The following is a 19,256-nucleotide window of genomic DNA, read 5'->3' as shown; positions in this document are numbered from 1 at the left end:
GCAGCAAGTTATCCTATTGTCTTAGTGCCTGTGAATTTGGGGAGTTGAACACAAAGTACAACACAGTAGTTGTACTTTGAAATGGTAGGAATCTTCCTGGAAAATTGTATCTAAATTCATCATGAGTAAAATGTGTTAAATTTTGATGAGTACAGGTTTGGATACATAAGTGTTTTTATGTTATTGTCAATGTTTTTCTGAAGCTAAAAAAATTTAAGGTAAAAGAGGGAAAAATGCTCTAAGAGAATTCATTGAATTATTTTGTTTAGCAAATAATTATTTTCAAGAAGCCAGGGATCAAACAAGATGATTTTGCAGGGATTAGGAAAATACATAGACTCCATTTGTTTTTTCTTCTTGCTTTACATTTCTTTACGTTTGTTTGTTTGGGGTATGTCCTCAGGGATAGGTTGCAATGTTTGAGTTCTTTCACTATGTGGGTTCCAGGGATCAAACTTGGGTCATCATGCTTGGTGGCAAGTACCTTTACCTGCTGATCCATCTTACCAATTTAACTCTACTTCTTCAGACCAGGCATGTGCAAGCACAGAGGCAAAGAGGATTCTTAACTCTGTGTATGGGGGAGGGGGGGATGATTGTGTGCATATGTGCTAGAGGTATGTAAGTGTGTGGGGTGTGTTTGGGTGTGCGTGTTTATGTGTGTGCATATGGGAGTGGAGCAGCATATGTGTTCATGTAGAGACCAGAGGTCAACACTGGGTATCTTCCTTATATCCCTCCTCCTTAGTTTTTGAACACAAGGCCGCTCAGTGATTCGGGAACTGGCCAGGTACACAGGTATCTCTGCCTTGCCGTCCCTGCTTTACAGATGCATGTTGCTAGGTATGTAAAACATGTGCCCTGGAGGTCTGAACTTGGGTTCTAATGTTTGCTGCACCTACTGAACTGTCTTGCCAGCCTTGGAGGGTGTTAGTATTATTGACCATAATCTCCAGGGACTGCCTACCACTGCTTCCATTTCTTTGATAAGAGCCATAAAATTAAAGCTGGGCAGTCATTCATATTACCATGTAACTTGACATCCAGTCTGGAGCACTTTAGTCTACACCTTAGACCTGTTTCTGCTTTGTGCCCAGTAGTAGATAAATAGTTACACACACACACACACACACACACACACACACACACACACACGCACGCACGCATACACACACGCCTTTTGCCTTGCAAGCAGAATTATAGCTGGTCATAAATGTTTATTTTCCAAGCTATCTGTGCACTCCAAACACTTTGTTGAAGAATTGACTGGCTTACTGAACCGTACTAATCCTTTTTCTTTCCTCAACTTAGGTTTTTATTTTCTTTGATATTAAAATCCAGTTTTTAAAAAGTATATTTTCTTAATTATAAGCTCTGATCTAATTTGGTCTGTATTATTTCGACCATGGAAAATGATTGTTTTTATTTTCTCAAGTTTTGTTTCAGATTGGATCGTGCTGTTAATTATTTCTACAGATTTGTTAATACTTGGCAGCTGTTGTATAAATTGCCTTAATCTGTTGCATTAATTAATTTTTATGTTTGTCTTAGTGCCTTCTTTAGGAGATCATGATTTTTTTTCTAATACAGAGAGAGAATATAAATTAATCAGTGAATGAGTAAATTGCCAGACTCCTTATCCTTGTCACAAGTAGCCATCAAAATGATAGTCACATAGTATGGCATCAGTTCTCTTCACACATCTCCTTCCCTCCTTACTGACTGCCCTAATAAGGGGAGAGTTACTTATTTCAGCTAGTGGCACTTTGGAATTTATTGGCCTGTTCACACTAGCTTTCTTAGTTTCTTTTCCTATTAGTGTGACAAAATACTTTTAACAAGAAATCAAGTTAAAGGAGGAAGGGTTTATTTTATTTAGGTCGTAGTTCAGTATGCATTCTCCATCATGGTGAGGAAGAAAAGGCAGCCAAAGCTTGAAGCAGCTGGTCACATCACACCCACAGTCAGGAGGCAGAGAGGGACAGATGCCTGCTGCTGTTTACCCAGTCCAGCAAGGGGGGCCGCCCACAGAGGGCAGCTCTCCCCACCTCAGTATAGTGAAAATAGTCTCTGTGGGGACAGCCAGAGGCCCACGCTCCAGATGATCCTAGATTCTGTCAGGTTGACCATTAACACTAACCATTAGACAGTAAGTCAGAGAGAGAAAAACATAGTTAAAGACTGGCGAGGCAGAGGCAGGCAAATCTCTGTGTGTTCAAGGCCAGCCTGGTCTACAAAGCAAGTTCAGGACAGCCAAGTCTTCACAGAGAAACCCTGTCTGGGGGGTGGGGGTGGGAGCAGTGCAAAACAAACAACAACAAAAATGCCCTTTGGGGATTTTCTGAATGAATAATAATGCTTTAAATGTGTCTTACTTAAGCACAGCTATTCTTTTTCACAGTGCTCTTAAAAACAATTCAGAGTGGACTACTTTACCTCAACTGGTTATATTGCTGATAAATATTGTTTCAAAAATGGAGTGGGGATGAGAAACTTTTTGTCTTTTTGAGACAGGGTTTCTCTATGTAGCCTTGGCTATCCTGGAATCAATTTGTAGACTAGGCTGGCCTGGAAAAGATTACAGGCGTGTACCACCAGGCCTGGCTGTTTTCTGCTTTTGAAAGGGAGGAAGAGATGTAGGTAGGGAGAATGTGTGTTGTAGTAGAGATGGGGTTTGAAGCTGACTTCATGGCTCTTGATTCAGTGTGATCTGCAATGGCTTCCTCTTTGCTAAGCTTCAGTATCTCCATTTGTAGAATTAGCATTTGCCAAAGTACATGGTGTGAGTTGGTGAAGAGTAGATGTCACTGGCATTTTCTTCTGCTTTAAAAACATTCCTTAGCTTTTTTAGGTGTACAGACTTTAGTATGTTTATTCTATATTATATGTCTAATATCCACTTATGAGTGAGTATATACCTTGTGTGTCTTTTTGCTTCTGGGATACCTCACTCAGGATGATCTTTTCCAGTGCCCATCATTTACCTGCATATTTCATGATTTCCTTGTTTTTTATTGCTGAGTAATATTCCATTGTGTAGATGTACCACAATTTCTGTATCTATTCCTCAGTTGAGAGTCATCTGGGTTGTTTCCAGTTTCTGGCTATTACAAATAAAACTGCTACAAACATGGTTGAGCAAATATCCTTGAGCATCTTTTGGATATATGCCTACTACAATCTCTACACCTAAAGAAACTAATCAAGGAGGACTCTGGCTAAATGCTCAAACCCCGTATAGCAAGGCAAAGAGGATGAATATCAGAAGGAGAAAACAGGAAACAGTACAGTAGCCTGCCACAGAGGGACTCTAAAGGGCTCTACCCTGCAGGGTATCAAAGCAGATGCTGAGACTTATGGGCAGAGTCTTTGGGCAGAGTACAGGAAATTTCATGAAAGAAGTAGGAAATAATAAGACCTGGAGAGGACAGGAGCTCCACAAGGAGATTAACAGAACCAAAAAATCTGAGCACAGGGGTCTTTTCTGAGACTGATCCTCCAACCAAGGACCATTCATGGAGATAAACTGGAACCCCTGCACATATGTTGCCCATGGCAGTTCAGTGTCCAAGTAGGTTCCATAGTAATGGGGAGAGGGACTGTCTCTGACATAAACTGATTGGCCTGCTCTTTGATCACCTCCCCCTGAGGGGGGAGCAATCTTACCAGGCCACAGAGGAAGACAGTGCAGCTACTCCTGATGAGACCTGATAGACTAGGCTCAGAAGGAAAGAGAGGAAGACCTCCCATATCAGTGGACTTGGAGAGGGGCATGTGGAGAAGGGGGAGGGAGAGTAGGATTGTGAGGGGAAGAAGGAGGGTCCCAGGGGGGCATACAAAGTGAATAAAGTGTAATTAATAAAAATTAAAATAAAAAATGGAAAAAAATTCCTTTGCTTTCATCAAGCAGTGGTAGCATTTGCCTTTAATCCCAGCACTCTGAAGGCAGGCGGATCTCTTTAAGTTCAAGGCCAGCATGGTCTACAGACGGAGTTCCAGGACAGCTAGGGCTACACAGAGAAACTCGAAAAACCAAACAAAAACTTATTGTTTTCATACTTATCACCTTATATCCTTATGTTACTCTTTTACATATGCAGTAATAGCCCATGGTGATGTAGGCTAGAATTTTGGACAGGCAAGAAAATGGTTTTAAATAAGTGCCTGTTGTAGATTTCTTAAAAATAGGAGTCTAAAACACAAATTTCTTTAGAATGTACAAAATTAACAACGAAATGTAATAGTGATCTATGTTATTGTAAGGAAAGGTTTTGAGTGTGTTCAGTTGGCACTCACTGTTCTTTATTTCCTATGTGATTTTAGAAGAGACTGATATGAACGAGGCTATTCCTTGAGCCCTTCATTGTTCAGTCTTTATTTTGATTTGGTGATTTAATAAAATCAAGGTGATTAGAAACTAAAGGTACCTGGGTTCAAGGCCATATCCCAGATTTTATTGGTCTTTGTTCATGTCTTCCCATTTTTTAGTTTTCCTTAATTTCAAAATGTTTCTATTGATCTGTATAGGTACTTGTCTTTTGAGCAGCTTTAGAATAAGGCTTTAAAAATAGTAATAGTTTTGTATTTTGTTAGGATTTATTTATTATTTATTTATTGTACGTTGGTGTTTTGCCTGTATGTGTCGCTATGAGAAGGTGTTGGATCCCCTGGAACTGGAGTTACAGTTGTAAGCTGCCATGTGGGTGCTGGCAATTGAACTCTGGACCTCTGGAAGAACAGCCAGTGTTCCTAACCACTGAGCCATCTCTCCAGCCCCTTTCTATTTTATTTTGTAAATAATTGTGTATATTTAGAAGTAACTTGAAAGAAAACCCACTAACCTGGAGATGAGATGAATGAGTAGCTTTAAATGTTCATCATTTAGTATTTGTCCTAAAAATATTCCAGCCATCATTGTTTTAGGCTCCCGTTGTTTCTTGTACTCTCCTCCCCTCCTCCCCGTCGGCATTTTGAAAGACACTCCCTGACTGTGGTCGAGTCAGATTCAGGTTTCTATCCTTTCATGGTGGGAGCTGGCCCAGATGGCTCCTCAACAAGGTCTGTTGCTCATGGGCTCTGCGCCCTGCATTGGGGTCTGTGGGTAAGTGCGGCTGCAGACAAAAGAAGAAAAAGTCTGCCCGAGCCAGCAAACTGGCTTACATGGTAAATGCACCACCTGCCAAACCCGAGGGTCTGAGTTCAGTCCCCAGGACCTGTGATAGGAGGACAGACCTGACCCACACAAATAAAAATAACTAAGGGAAAATGTCATAATAATTTAAAAACTTATGTAGATTTTAGCATTAGTGTCCTTGTACTTTTTATGTACAAATTCTAGATGTCTCTGTTCCCGATGTTTCTGTTGACATGTTATTGGAAGGAAATGCCTAATCGCTTGAATCATTTCCTACAGTTTATTGATTTGGGAGAACTGGAGATAGCCGTGCAGGCTACTAGGAAACAAATGTGTGCCCTGCTGATGTAAGAATTGGCGGCTCCTTCACTGTGGAGGCAGCCCTTACTGTAACTTTCTCCATGCACTCTTACTGTTTCTAGAAATTGACCACCTTTCTTCTGGCTCTCACTAGTTCAATTTTTTATATTCAATTTCTCCTTCCAGTGTTCTTTATTCTTTACTGAATATTGTAAAACAGTATTCAAACTGCTTTGTGGCTTTTTTTTTTTTTTTAAATAATTCTTCATGCTGTCAGGGTGCAGAATTCCCTTCCGCCTCAATAATCTTCCTCTACCACAAAATGGAGGCATTACATGAAATTTACTGTATCTTATCTCAAATCTGTGGCATTATTCTTGTGTTTACTTGAGACAAGTACCTTTCTTCCCCTTGTTTGCTTAAATACTCATGTTCCCTCAAAGAATTTTTAATTGTGTTTTGAAGATCAGTTTTATAGTTATTCCCAGCTGTGGTTGTTTCTTCTTGACTTAATCTGGAGATGATTCTGTTATGAATGGTAAACTTTGCTTGCCTTGCAATGGTTTCTTTCCTGGCTAGAATTTTTTTTTAATTTATTATTTTCAGAGGGTTTTTATTTGTTTTAAGATTTATTTATTTTATGTGTATGAATTTTTTGCCTGCATGTGTGTCTGTGTTTCTTATTCATGCCTGGTGCCCGTATAGGTCAGAAGAGGACATCAGATCCCTTGGAACATTTATAACTCTTGGAACTAGATTATAAATGATTGTGAGCTGCCATTTGGGAATTGAACTCATAACTACTGTAAGAGCAGCAAGTGCTCTTAACCACTTAGGCATCTTTCCAAACCCTTAAGGTAGCTGTGTGTGTGTACATGTGTGTGCCCATGGAGGTCAGAAGAGGGTGTCAAGATTCCCTGGAGCTGGAGTTACAGGTGGTCATAACATGCGTTCTGGAAATTGGACTCTGGTCTATGCAAGAATAGAAAGCACTCTTTACTACTGAACCATCTCTCCAGCCTCCCCACCCCCACACAGTAGACTTCTTATCCCTGCCTATTCTCTTTTGCCTTCTGTAGTTGTGGCCCCAGTAGGAAATAGATTCCTTGCCTTTTTTTTTTTTTTTTCTTGCAGCATGCGTATCAAGGCAAGCTGAATTCATTTCAAACTAAGGCCTGACTTAGTCAAATGAACAGAGGTCCTGACCTTCCTTCAGTATTGTCTTCACGTTTTTGGTACTTGAAGATTGCTTGCCAGCTGTAGGACTGGACAACTTGTCCTCAACTGTGGGTCTGTGTTTCTTCTGTAAAATAAGAGTGTTGAGACTCCCTAGCTACTTGAGATTGGCTGTACTAGCCAGCATCTTAAGGCGTGGGGACATAGATACATTAATCCCCTACTCTGATGGAAGTTCTAAGATGACAAGTCCTGCATGCTGGTTGTGTGGCATTCCGCTAACCCTCTGCTATTGTTAGCTTGTAGCTCATGTTGATGGTTATCTAGCCTGAGTGCTGTAACTAAGAGTCATGTCTACATCTTGTTAGGGAAATAGAGACAAGAAGAAGAAGGCAAAGGACTCAGCCAACCTTTCTGCTCTTTAAAAGAGCATATTACACATTACTATGTTATATGCCATTGGCCACATGAGAATCTGACTACACCTAGGTTTCAATGGATGCATCCCTCCCCCAATCAGTTAGTTTCTAGCAAAGAAAGAGAAGCTTGTTCTGAGAAGTGATGAGCAGTCCCCTCCGTAGGCGATCAGGCAATTGTCATGTTCAGTGCTTTGAAAAAGACGATGCTTACATGGGAAAATGGAGAAGGAAGTCTGCTTATTTGTGCATGGAGATTCTGTGTGTGGGGGGGTATTTTAATTTTTTACATTAGTATCCATATTTTCGGAGGAATATTAAATATTAACACATTTGTCAAGTTTTCTTTTTTTTGGGGGGGGGGGTTGAGACAGGGTTTCTCTGTGTATCCCTGACTGTCCTAGAATGCATTCAGGGTGGCCTTGAACTCTACCTTCTTCTGCTTCACAAATGTTGGGATTAAAGGTCTGAGCCACCCAAGCCCAACATATTTGTCAGTTTTTAAGAGAATAAAAAGTTATGCTATTAAGTGATTATAAACATTTTGTCAAACTTCTTTTAATTTTTAATTTACTTTTTATTAATTACAGTTTAATCACTTTGTATCCCAGCTGTAGCTCCCTCGCCCATCCCACAATCCCACCCTCCCCCCTCTTCTTTCCTATGCCTCTCCCCCAGTCCAGTGTTAGGAGAGGTCCTCCTCCCCTTCCCTCTGACCCTAGTCTATCAGGTCTCGTCAGGACTAACTTCTTTGTTTCCTCTGTGGACTGGTAAAGCTGCTCCCCACTCAGGCGGAGGTGATCAAAGAGCCAGCCCATGAATTCATGTCAGAGACAGTTCCTGTTCCTATTATTGGGGAATCCTCTTAGATACTGAGCTGCCATGGACTACTTCTGTACAGGGATTCTAAGTTATCTCCATGAATGGTCCTTGGTTGGAGTATCAGTCTCAGAAAAGACCCCTGTGTCCAGATTTTTTGGTTCTGTTGTTTTCCTTGTGGAGCTCCCGTTCCCTCAGTGATTATAAACATTTTGTCAAACTTTTAAAGAAAAGTTAGTATTTACTCTACTATCTTGCTTTTATAAAGAGTTATGTCATGTTGCAAAAGGATATATGAAAATTTTAATTCGAGTATAATTCAAGGTTGTATCTCTTTTGAATTAAATTATTTTTATTGTATTTTTAAAATAAGAAACATAAGCATAAATATTACAGTTTTGTCACATTAGTAAGATAAATGTTTTTTTGAAATTGTTTTGTCTGAAAAATTGCTCTTTAGTCCTTATTTATATTTTTCTTTCTTTTTTGCTAAAATAGTAAGTGCTGGCAAAAGTATAATGTAATATGTTACCCGCTTGGCAAAAAAAATGCTTGGCTTGGGGCGGCAGGAGCTTAAAGACAAGGTTAATAAGTGTTTGCTGCTATGCCTCATACTGCACTGTAGCAAGGCGGTGCACTTTTATGCCCCCTCTCTAAGGAATGCATTCCAGCGCCTCCTACCTTTTCTAACTTGTTTTGATGAATTCACATGCTTTTCCCAGAAGAGCGATCTTTTACAATGTAACATACTTGGTGCTTCAGACTCTCATAAAACTTGAAACAACCAGACCTGACCTCTGTGCAGGAGAGCAGGGTGGCGATGGTCCTCTTTGTTGGGAAGTTTCTGAGGGATTTTAGCTCTTTACATTATTGGTACTTCCTACTTGGGTTTTGAAATCCTCAACTCCTTTTCTACTACCTTGAATTTGCCATGATTTAAAAAAACAAGTAAAATAAAGAGGCTGGAGAGGTGATTCAGGAATTAAGAACACTTCCTGCTCTTCCAGAGGATCCAGGTCAAGCAGCTCACAGCTGCCTGTGGCTCCAGTTCAGAGGATTGACATCCTCTTCTGGCCACATACACAAACACACAGACACACATAATCCCAGCGCGCGCACACACACACACACACACACACACACACTTTGACACACATACACATAAAGTAAAAATATAATACAGCTTTTAAAAACAAAGTAAATTAAAAGCAATTGTGCTTGAAGTTTTAAAATGATGTCCTGTAGTTAAAGGGACAGCCTTGGAGAGCTACCAAACAAGTAGTTGGCATTGGTGGTATAGTGACGGGCACACCTTCCTTCCCCAGAGAACCTTAGGAATGGCCTTATTTAATGCATAGATAGCTTTTTGAGTTTGCCAGATGTCTCATTAAGTACATTGTGCCAACACTCTGATCATCTTAGCTTCCAAAATTTTCATTGACACTCAAAGGGAGAAGGAAATACAATTGGGGACCAAAGTGATGTGTTAATGTGTCCTAGTTTTCAAGGCTACTGAATTTTATACTTACCTTGTGGCGTTTCTGGTTGCATTTTAACAGATAGAAATATGTCATGTGTTCCTATGGCTGTAGGAGCGGGGAGTTGTTTGTTTTGTTTGATAAGGTGGCCCTACTAACTTCTGACTGTTTTGAAAACTACTTTATATAACATGTTAGCTGTAATTAATAATGTGCACTTTAAACTGTTTTCATAACAAAAAGATATGTGAGGTAATACAAACATTAGTTCTGTTAGCCATTCCTCACTACTCACATACTTTAAAACATCATGTCATATACCATACACATTTTTGTTTGTTTGTTTGTTTGCTTTGACTTTTATTTATGTGGCTAGTTACTGCTGGGTTTCTTCTGAACTGACTCCAGTTGCCTTCTGCCATGGCTCAAGGAATTAGGCACCATGCTAGTAAGGAATAGGGCTGCTTGGAACAAAGAATGGCAAAAAGAGTTCAGAATAGTGAAAACTTCCTGTAAGTAGTTTCCCATTTGTATCTTTGCTTGAAGTTCACTTTCTATTCCTTATTTGCCCTATGGTTCGCTTGATGAACCTATATTGTGAAATTTTTTAAATTTAATTTTATTTACATAATTATTTATTATAATTTATTCACTTTGTATCCCCGCTGCAGACACCTCCCTCATCTCCTCCCAATCCTACCCTCCCTTTCTCTTCTCTCCCTATGTGCTTTCCCTAGTCTCCTGGTAGGGGAGGTCCTCCTCCCCTTCTATCTGACCCTAGTTTATCAAGGCTGGCTGCCTTGTCTTCCTTTGTGGCCTGGCAAGTCTGTACCTCCATCCCCTTCCTGCAGAAGGAGGTGATCAAAGAGCTGGCCACTGAGTTCATGTCATGTCAGAAGCAGTAAATTTTTCATCAACTAAAAATTACAAGAGCTTGTTTTAAAATACTCACATGTATATGGAAAACTATACAAAAATCAAAGTGGTTGATCAAAATGTAAGATCATAATATCATCAGTCATACTTAATTTTTAAAAACTCGTTAAATGATATACCTATGTAAATATGAAATCATTTAATTATTTGTAAAACTAAATTAAATGAAAGATTCAAACTCAAGAAAGTATTAAGATTAAAATTAGTTATTCAGCGTTTTTTAAGAATTCTAAAAAAAGAGTTAATGAACATCTGTTACAAGGAAGCAAAATCAATGGGGTGTAATTAAGACTAAATCAATAGGCTAGCTCAATTTCACACTTTAATGTGGAAGAATTTGTGCTTAGTGTCCTAGAAGATATTAATCAGAATTACTTGTATAAAGTTGAGCCTAGCCTCAAAACAGAATTTCTAAAAATTAAGTAGATCTTTATAGATCGTTATTAAAATTTGTTTTGAGATGTGACCAGATAAACTGGAGCCTTGCAGCTGGAAAAACCTGTCATGGTATTATAAAGGACTATGGTAGAGTTGCCTGATTCTCTGATATCTAATAGGCTTCCCTTTTGTTTTCATTATTCTTTAATGTCTAATTCAGTATCTCACGTGCATAATGCCTAATTTACACACACACACACACACAGCCATCAGTGCTGAGATCAAACCCAGGAGAGAGGGCCTTGCTTATACTAGGCAAGCCCTCTACCAGAGTCATCCTCATACCAAATGAGCACATTTAATATTGGTAGAGGGGTTTAGTTAAATGTAGATAACTTATAATAGCATGCAAGATAAATACATTTAAGTGACTTGTTTGATAGAAATTCTTTAACCAATTATGTGTTTTGTCAAAAGATGAATGTTGTCAACTCTTCACAAAATAATTCAAGGTAAATTTAGATTTTATCTTAGATGTATCTCTGCCCAGCAAGTGCTTATTTACTGCTTCCCCCTTGTATTTGTTGACAGAGCAAATGAATTTTAATAGTAGCTTAAACAAAATATGACTAAGAAGCCAGCTACGGAAGAAGTCATGTGAGTTCTCTGAGTTACAAGCTGTATTGGATGGTCTTGTTACATCTCTGCTTACGAGCAGTGATCACTGTGACTCAGACGCTAATTTTAAGCTCAGCCAACACCTTTGCATTGTGAGGTATTTACTTGTAACTCATTAATAGGCATAGCTTTTAGATTGCTTTATTGTCAGTTGTTTCCACTGATATTTTTAAATTGCTAATAAGATAATACTACCTTATTTTGTAAATTTTTACATAGGGCTAGAAAGTAAGTCTAAAGAAAATCATGTGTGTGTTTAATAATAAAGTCTATTTTCCCTCTGTTTTTGTCTTTAAATATCTCACTTCATTGCATAAGCAAGCATATGTTTATTTAAAAGTTTGTGCTCCATTTACGTCTAAATCGGAAGCCTCACTTACGACCCTACATTTTACATGGTTAATAGCTGTGACTGGAGAGACCGCCTTGCACTGGTAACACTGTTAATGCTTCTGCTGAAATTCTGAGGTAGTGGCACTTTACATATAACTCCCAGTTTAAGCTTCCCTGTGAGGAGGTTAAAAGATTGAGAGAATTAAGGACTGACTTGCCATGCTCTTAAGCTAGTTTGTGAAGTTAATAGAATCTCATTCCAGAACTCAGGAGAATTTCATTTGAGCATATTTTGCTCATAATGTAGAAAAATATTTTTCATTATATGCAGGCTCTAAAAGACTAACCTTTTCAGCAAACCTGATAGGTAAAAAATTTAGACTCATAAATAGACAAATTTTGGATATTCTTTAGTCTTATGAGATGGATGATTCACCTCATGTTCTTGAAATGACATGACATGACATTAAAAATGTTATTTGCTATTCCAAAATTCAATTTTTCACTTAACATTTTTAGAATACTTGCATTGTGAAAGTGTACTAGTAAGACAGTCTGTATCTGGTACTTTGTATTCACATGGAATTCATATATGTCTGTTTTGTGCCAGGGTGTAGGTTGGGTACAGGGACCTGGGTGACCTAGTTCCCAGGAGCATTCTCTGCTACATCTGAACCACTAAATCCAGGCCATGGACCTTGGCTCTTGGTGGTAATGTGTGAAGTAGGGTGGGGTTCTTAACCCTTCATTCTCTGTCATCTGTAAGAAGGAAAGACTTGCTGTCCATTTGTGTGAGGATTAATTGAGATATGTAGCATGCTGTTTGCATATAGCAAAACACTTCAAGGCGGCCTTGGTCACACACACCTTTAACCTAGCTCTAGGAAGGTCATTAGGAGTTTGAGGCCAGCCTAGGCTACAGGGTAAAGCCCTGCTTCAAAACAAAAACCAGACAACAAGAACTTAATGAATGTTACTTTTTTATTAGTAGTGTCTTAAAAGTAGCAATTAAGACTACACAAGAAACAGAAACACTGGAACAGGCTTATTTGGTATTTTCATTTTTATAGGCTGGTTATAGAGTCATCTGCTTTGTATGATTTGAAGTCTTGTGTTTCATTCATTCTTCATGCTGCACAGACACATTTTACAATACAGCAGAAAGCCATAAGTACATTTTTGTTTTCATATTTTTAAAGTTAGATTCAAGAATCACTGAGTGGGCCAGTTGTAGATACAGGGGAATGTATGCTGAGGTCCTGGAAAGTGTAGTAAATAGCCTTTATCACCTTTCTTTAAAAAGATAAAGAGATGCTGATGAGTTCTTTATAACATTTGCTTATGAGAAAGAAATTATACACTCATTGAAACAAAATTGTTGGGGAAGGTTTGCTCTTGGAAATCGAGGTTTTTAAGATATCGTAAGTGGAAGATCCTTGTAAATGTTTTAAGAAGACTATAAAATTTAAAACTAGATATTTTCTGTATACCCACAGCACAACATTTAGGCACTTAAATCTGTAAATACAGTTCATTTTGATTTTGCAAAGATGCATTTCTAAAGAGGTACAAGGTAACCCCAGTGTAGTCATGTTTTTCTGTAGACTAATTGTTGTAGATTACTATGATGCCTTACAGTTTGAGGACTTAAATTCAGATGTGAATATTCATCTAAAGAGCCACATAAACATGATCCTGATTCCTTTGATGGTTCATAACAGAAGTCATGAAAAGCCTTCCTTGCAGCTCTAAGATTTGTTCGCTTCATGTCCTGTAACTGATTATGTCAGTGTGTCTTTATTGTCTGGAGTGAAATCTTGATAGAGAAAAAAGTTGACTGACATTAAATCACTACCAGTAATCTTCATTACCACATCCAGATGCCAAGGAAAAGTCAGCTTATAAGCTAAGGAGGTCTGTAAACTGTTGAGTAACAGCCACTGGCAAATTGTACGCTTTTTTAGTAGTCCCTTTAAGTCCTGACTAAACTGTTTATATTTGGTTCACTAAGAAAACTTGATACTTTAGGAAAAGCATTTTTTTTCTGATGTAACATCAGAGAAAATTATGTAGTTGACACTGAAAGTTGAAGGACTTTGTACAGTACCTTTTAAAGGCTTTCTTTTAGTCTGTACAAGCAGCCTTAATATTTCCTTAGATCTTGTAAATGAAAGTCAATAGTAGTTACTAATAATAATGAGCATTATTCTAAATTTTATATGTAATCAAAATATTGTAATATATGATTAACTACTTAAACTCAGCTGAGATAATCAACAGTTTTGTTGGTTTTATTATAATTAAGGTTGGATTTTAGTTGTAGTTTTAATGATTGCTTCCCTGACCCCCCCCCCCTTTTTTCCCTTGCTGTGTCTTTTTTGAGAAAGAGCCTCACGGCCCTAGGTGGCCTCAGACTTGTGTTAATCCTCCTGCTTCAGCTGGAGGGGGTTCAACTACTGGTATTCAAGCATGAATTACCACTTCCAGCTTATTTATTTTAAATTTAAGACAATTTGTTCTTAGAAACCATAGGAGTGATTAGGCGCTCTTTGCAGAGTAAGTGGACAAAGTGTGCACTCACATTTAGAGTTTAAGTGGGAGATTAGTCCTTAAACAGTCGTTTATAGAGTAAGGTTTACAGTTTCTGTAAATGTTAGCATGAAATAGAAAAAATCAACACAACTCTGTGACTTTGAGATTTAGCATCGGACCAAGTATTTTTAGTATAACATGGAAATTGAGTAGGTGGTATTGACTTTGTTGGTTTTTAGTATGAATTTTTGAAAGACTTTTTTAGATAATAGATTTTTAATGGAACAGTAGCGCTCTTTTTTAAGAGTATTGATGAATAATGCTCATTTAATATTTTGAAAAATGAGCACATAGAGTGATTGTAAAAATGGGCTCTTCCATTCTAATGCCATGTACCTAGCTGGGACCAAGCTACCCATGCCGTGCAGGAGCACAGTGTGCCGGAAAGTACAGTTGTTCATTTCTGCCCCTTGCAGGACCAGCCAGGTGCTACAGCCCAACAGTTGATTGCATCAATGCAGAATATTGTGCACAATCATCAAGTGGCACTATTTGTGTTTAAAGTGACACATGTAACTTATATTACAGTCATTAATACAAGCAAAGAAGCTAACAGTGCTTTTATTTATTTATTTTATTGTCATCAAGCAGTGTCTTAGGAATTTTCAGCAAAATATCAATTTAGCCATAATTCTTGTATGAAATACAGGAGCTGTAATAAAGCGTTTGATGCCTGCTATTTAAAAAGTCAAATCAGTAGCTCAAATGTGTTTTGCAATCCCGTTTTGATTCACTGTTGCCCCTGCTTTAGGTAGCTCTGTACATTTATTTTGCTCTCCTTGTTTATTTTACCAGTTCGGCTTCTTTGTAGATTTTTGCTCTAAGTAGAAAGGATTTTGAACTGTTTGTTAGCATTTGCTACAGTGAGTGATAGATGCAAGTACCCAAGACATTCTCATTGAAAGACAGCTTAAGCAAAATAATAATAATAATGATTAGCAAAAGCATTGTCTTTATTTACAGTGTAGAAGACCACAGCTTCACTGTAGGTGGAAGTGTGATGGCAGAATACCCCAGAGAAGGACATCTTTAGTGATAGATTTACATACCGTTAGCTCACAGTACTTGATCAGCAGCCGGACTCTGGGATGAGCTAGCTGGGCACGTTGTTTGGGATGCCTTTGATTCTGTGGCTTCTGAAGCTTGCTGGCTGCATGCTTGTTGCCTTTGTTCGTGAGACAGGTAATTACTTGATAAAATGAAGTGCATCGCTGTGAACAATTGACCCTTTGGAACAGTCCAGGCTTGTCAGCAGTCTAAAACCACACTTTAAAGCCATCATTATGGCCTCAAACTTAAGAGTTTCCAAGGTGCAGACAAAGGTGTTGTCTTCCTTTAGGACGAGCCGAGTGCCATTCTCAGACTTGATGAAGTATTTAAATTGAATGATATTTGAAGACACAGAAAACTCCTCTGGAAACCCATCCAGCCTGCTTTTGGACACCAGAACAATGCGAGATTTTATTTTTGATATGAAATCAGGAGCATTACAGAAGATTCTCAGTCCTTGTGAACGATCGTGATTATCTGTTATTTCCAAGAAAGTAGTCTCTCGGGGTGTCAGCTGTTCTTTTTCCCACCTGGATTTCACTTCCTCCGCCAGCCCCTTGAGCTGGAAGAATTCTGCTTCTTGAGCAAGAAGTTGATTTTCTCGAAACCCTTCGGGCAATAGAAGTTCTCCATTCCGTAGGAAGTTTAGGACATGCCTGAAGAGGAGCCCGTCCCTGTCTATAAAGTAATGGCCTTCAGCATCAAATGGACAGAGGATTTTCCCATTTACAATACCTTCAAGGAAAGTGTCTGGGTACTTGGTCAGTGTTTGCTTTTGAGTAATGTATAAATATCCACCAACGTTGAGGGTCATCAGCGTGGATTTGCAGTTCTTGCCTTGCTCAGCATCTTCCAGGCTGTTGTGCCTCCCTTCGTACTCCCTTTCTTTTTCTCTTCTGATTATCTTACGCTCCATTTTCAGGATGCTATTTCAGCTTGTTCTTGGCTTGGAGATTTTTTTTCCTTTTAAAAGGAAACACTACCACACAAGCACGCCTTTATCCCGTCCCAGCCTGGCGATGCAATGAAATGCTGGCAGCACCGCCTGCGCCGGCAGCTGGGTTTTGCAGTAGGTGGCGTGTCAGCTACGCATGCAGGAGCTTTCTGGAGTAAGACGGAAAAGAGAATTTGCATTTAACTGTATCAGGGAAGGGATTTGTTGCAAAAGGATTTCTGTGTCTGTTCTTTGACTTCCTCAGAGTAAATTGACTTTCTTCTACCAGTTAAACTGCCACTCCAGTTTAGTTCCCAGGTAAATGAGAATTTCTGTTCATTTCTAAAGATCTAAGTCATTGCTTAATCAAGCAAAGCTAATTCTGAGTTACCTTTGGAAAGTGTTGCACTGGTATTGTTTAAAAGTAAATCATAATGTGAAACCTAAGGTGAAAAGAAACCAGCATATAGAATTTTCTCCTATAAAAGTCCAGTGTTTGCAGGGAGGTAGACCCAGACAAAAATATTTAGGCTTGCTGTGGCGACATTGCATTTGGAGTTAGTTGAATGTTTTGGATTGGATCTCTGTGCTAAATGAGAAGAAATTTGCATAACTTCTTTTCACAAAAGGTTGTTTATTTACATATTTTTATTTCAAGCTTAAAAGTCATGTAGGCTGACTTTGTAGCATTTATTCACATTTTATTGGTTACGATTTCCTCTGGGAAATTTAAGAGCTTGTTTTACCCTGTTCCAGTGCTGAACAGTCTTGAGTTACTACAGAGAATACTGTAGCCATGTACGTGCACGTTTGTTGGGAAGACAGAAAGATGATTCTAAATGCCTACCCAATAGTAGAGCCATGGGCAAGTTAGGGTTTGTGTGTTGTTTCACAAAGAGTGATAGAATAGTGTGTGGAATGCATCCCTGTTCCTTTGTCCGAAGAATTGCCTAACAAAGCATTTTAGGATTCTGAGCTTACACTTGTAGAATTAGGAGCCCTGTGGTAGAAATGTGGGTGCATTTCCCAGTACAGATCATCAGCAGCCTGTCTGCTAAACAGCCCTGAGGAACTCTGTTGCTCTTAGAGGAAGGCTTTGGCTTTTATGTAAAAGTCACTTGTGTTTGTGTTGCATTGTTATTTTTAAATTATGTGTACCTTGTTAAAAGGTATTAGAGTAAATTGTCCTTTAAAAACACCCAGCTTTTATTTTTCTGTAAATAGGATTAAATTTTCATTAGCTATTTGAAACTATATATTCTTATAGCAGATAATAAATTAACATTTAATACCAAGGTTATCAAAAATAATTGAAATTTGGACTAGAAATGTAAAGCATAAATGTTTTCAAGTAGAATGATGAAATTCAGTTTCTTTGCTCTATCAAAGATGAAGTTGCATTCCAGCAAGCTTTTAGTGTTTTATCTGGGGTTTTGCAACTTGTTTTGGCAAAGCCGTAAACTAATGCATCCCCTCAGCCTTGTAGCATTTAAGGAGCATGTGCTCTTACATTCTGATACACTGTGTGTGTGTGTGTGTGTGTGTTAGAATGAAGTTTGTGTATGGGTGTGGCTTATTTTAAGAACTGAATAGTTGGGTGGAGGGTACCCATTTGGAAATCATGGAGTCTTTGTTACTGCATGTGATTAACATCAGCCTGTAATCCTTTCTTTATAAGCTAACTGGGCACCTGAGTCAGTGCAGTGTGAGCATAGTTTAGGGATAGGTTTTCTGGCATATTCTGCTTCTTTGGCCTGCCTGTAGATGCCTTCATGGGACAGCCTTGATGTGGTTGATGCTAGAAAACAGGTTTCTGTGGAGGTGGGAAGCAGGTAGGAACGCAGGTAAGTCTGCTGTCTTTTACCTGAAGCCCACTTACGGTTTCTGCTGCCAGAATTTCAGCACCACTGGTTAGCAGTCTTGCCTGCTGTGTTGTATTGCTTTGTTTTGCTTGTTTGTGTTTTGACACAGGGTCTCACTTCTTAGCCTGTCCTCAAAGTAGTGATAGTCTCCCTTCTTCAGCCTCTTCAGTGCTGGGATTACAGGGTGAGACACCATACCTAGCTCACAGGCTTGCTGTGATACAGTGTGAGGACTCATCCACCATGTGCCTCTTACCCTGAACACCGCCTCACTCTCCGCTTCTGTAAACCTGTCTGTCATTTGTTTGCCGGCTGTGGCTGCCACTAGTAGTATGACTGGTGCCTTCTCATAGTACCTTCCTAGAAGGAGTGTGAGTCCACAGGACTTCCCTTTTGTGTCTTGTGCCCTCTTGTATCTTAAAAAAAGAAACTGCTATCTGGTAGATGCTACCTTGTCCATGTTACTGCCATTTCAGCCAGATGATTACATTCAGGGAATTACAGGCTTCCTTTGATTATTGCTGCCTGTTGTGATACACTTGCCAGCTTGGTTCATGTGGACTCTTCTGTGTTTATCTGTGATAGATGCTTATTGTAGGTAGTCAGTTAGCTCTAAAACTATAACATAGCACTTGTGTAACAATACCAGATATGTCCCTGTTTGTGTGACTGTTCCTCTGCCTCACTACAGGTATAAAGTGGAATTAGACAATCCAGCAATTCTATCACAAGAGCCTAACCACACACCAGAGATTGGCTCATTGGTGCCTTTGATCATCAGTGTAGAGGATTTTACCTAACTTTATAGGCAGGAAAACAGCATTGTGAAGAGTAGAGGCCCTGCTTTCCTTAAAACCTTAATTTTTTGTAGTACATGCTCTTATCCTCAGCTCTCAGAAATTGAGGCCAGAAGTTCAAGGCCATCCTGGGTTACACAGTAATGTCCTACCTCTAAATAAAAAAAAATTTTTTTAAAGGGGAAAGAAGGAAACATAAACACCGCAAATACAAATCTTACAAAAACAAACAAACAAACAAACAAACAAAAAACCCTTCAGCAACTTTTAGAATTTAAATGAGTCCCTGGTTTGAGCATTTCTTATAGTTAAATAGGCCCAGGCCTATTTGCCGAATCTTCCTGTTATGAGGTAATGCTCATCTACTGTCTGT

The 19,256-nt window shown here is 38.9% G+C and overlaps 2 protein-coding genes and 1 non-coding gene across 3 annotated transcripts in view; 2 read left to right on the top strand and 1 right to left on the bottom strand.

Moving 5' to 3' along the window:
- Gtf2f2 (general transcription factor IIF subunit 2) overlaps positions 1-19,256 on the top strand; it is a 120,044-nt gene that overhangs the window by 35,570 nt on the left and 65,218 nt on the right. The gene's annotated exons all lie outside the window — the stretch shown is intronic.
- LOC132656678 (small nucleolar RNA SNORA5) lies at positions 4,990-5,123 on the top strand. Its single transcript, XR_009594393.1, has one exon. It is a non-coding gene; the product is annotated as a small nucleolar RNA SNORA5 (small nucleolar RNA).
- Positions 12,772-16,394, bottom strand: Kctd4 (potassium channel tetramerization domain containing 4). Its single transcript, XM_021635066.2, has one exon. It carries the CDS (start codon positions 16,204-16,206, stop codon positions 15,427-15,429), a length of 780 nt encoding a protein of 259 aa, XP_021490741.1. The 5' UTR covers positions 16,207-16,394; the 3' UTR covers positions 12,772-15,426.

This window comes from Meriones unguiculatus, chromosome 9 (genome assembly GCF_030254825.1).
Source record: "Meriones unguiculatus strain TT.TT164.6M chromosome 9, Bangor_MerUng_6.1, whole genome shotgun sequence".
Classification (NCBI taxonomy): Eukaryota; Metazoa; Chordata; class Mammalia; order Rodentia; family Muridae; genus Meriones; species Meriones unguiculatus.
This window is presented reverse-complemented; position numbering and strand designations above follow the sequence as displayed.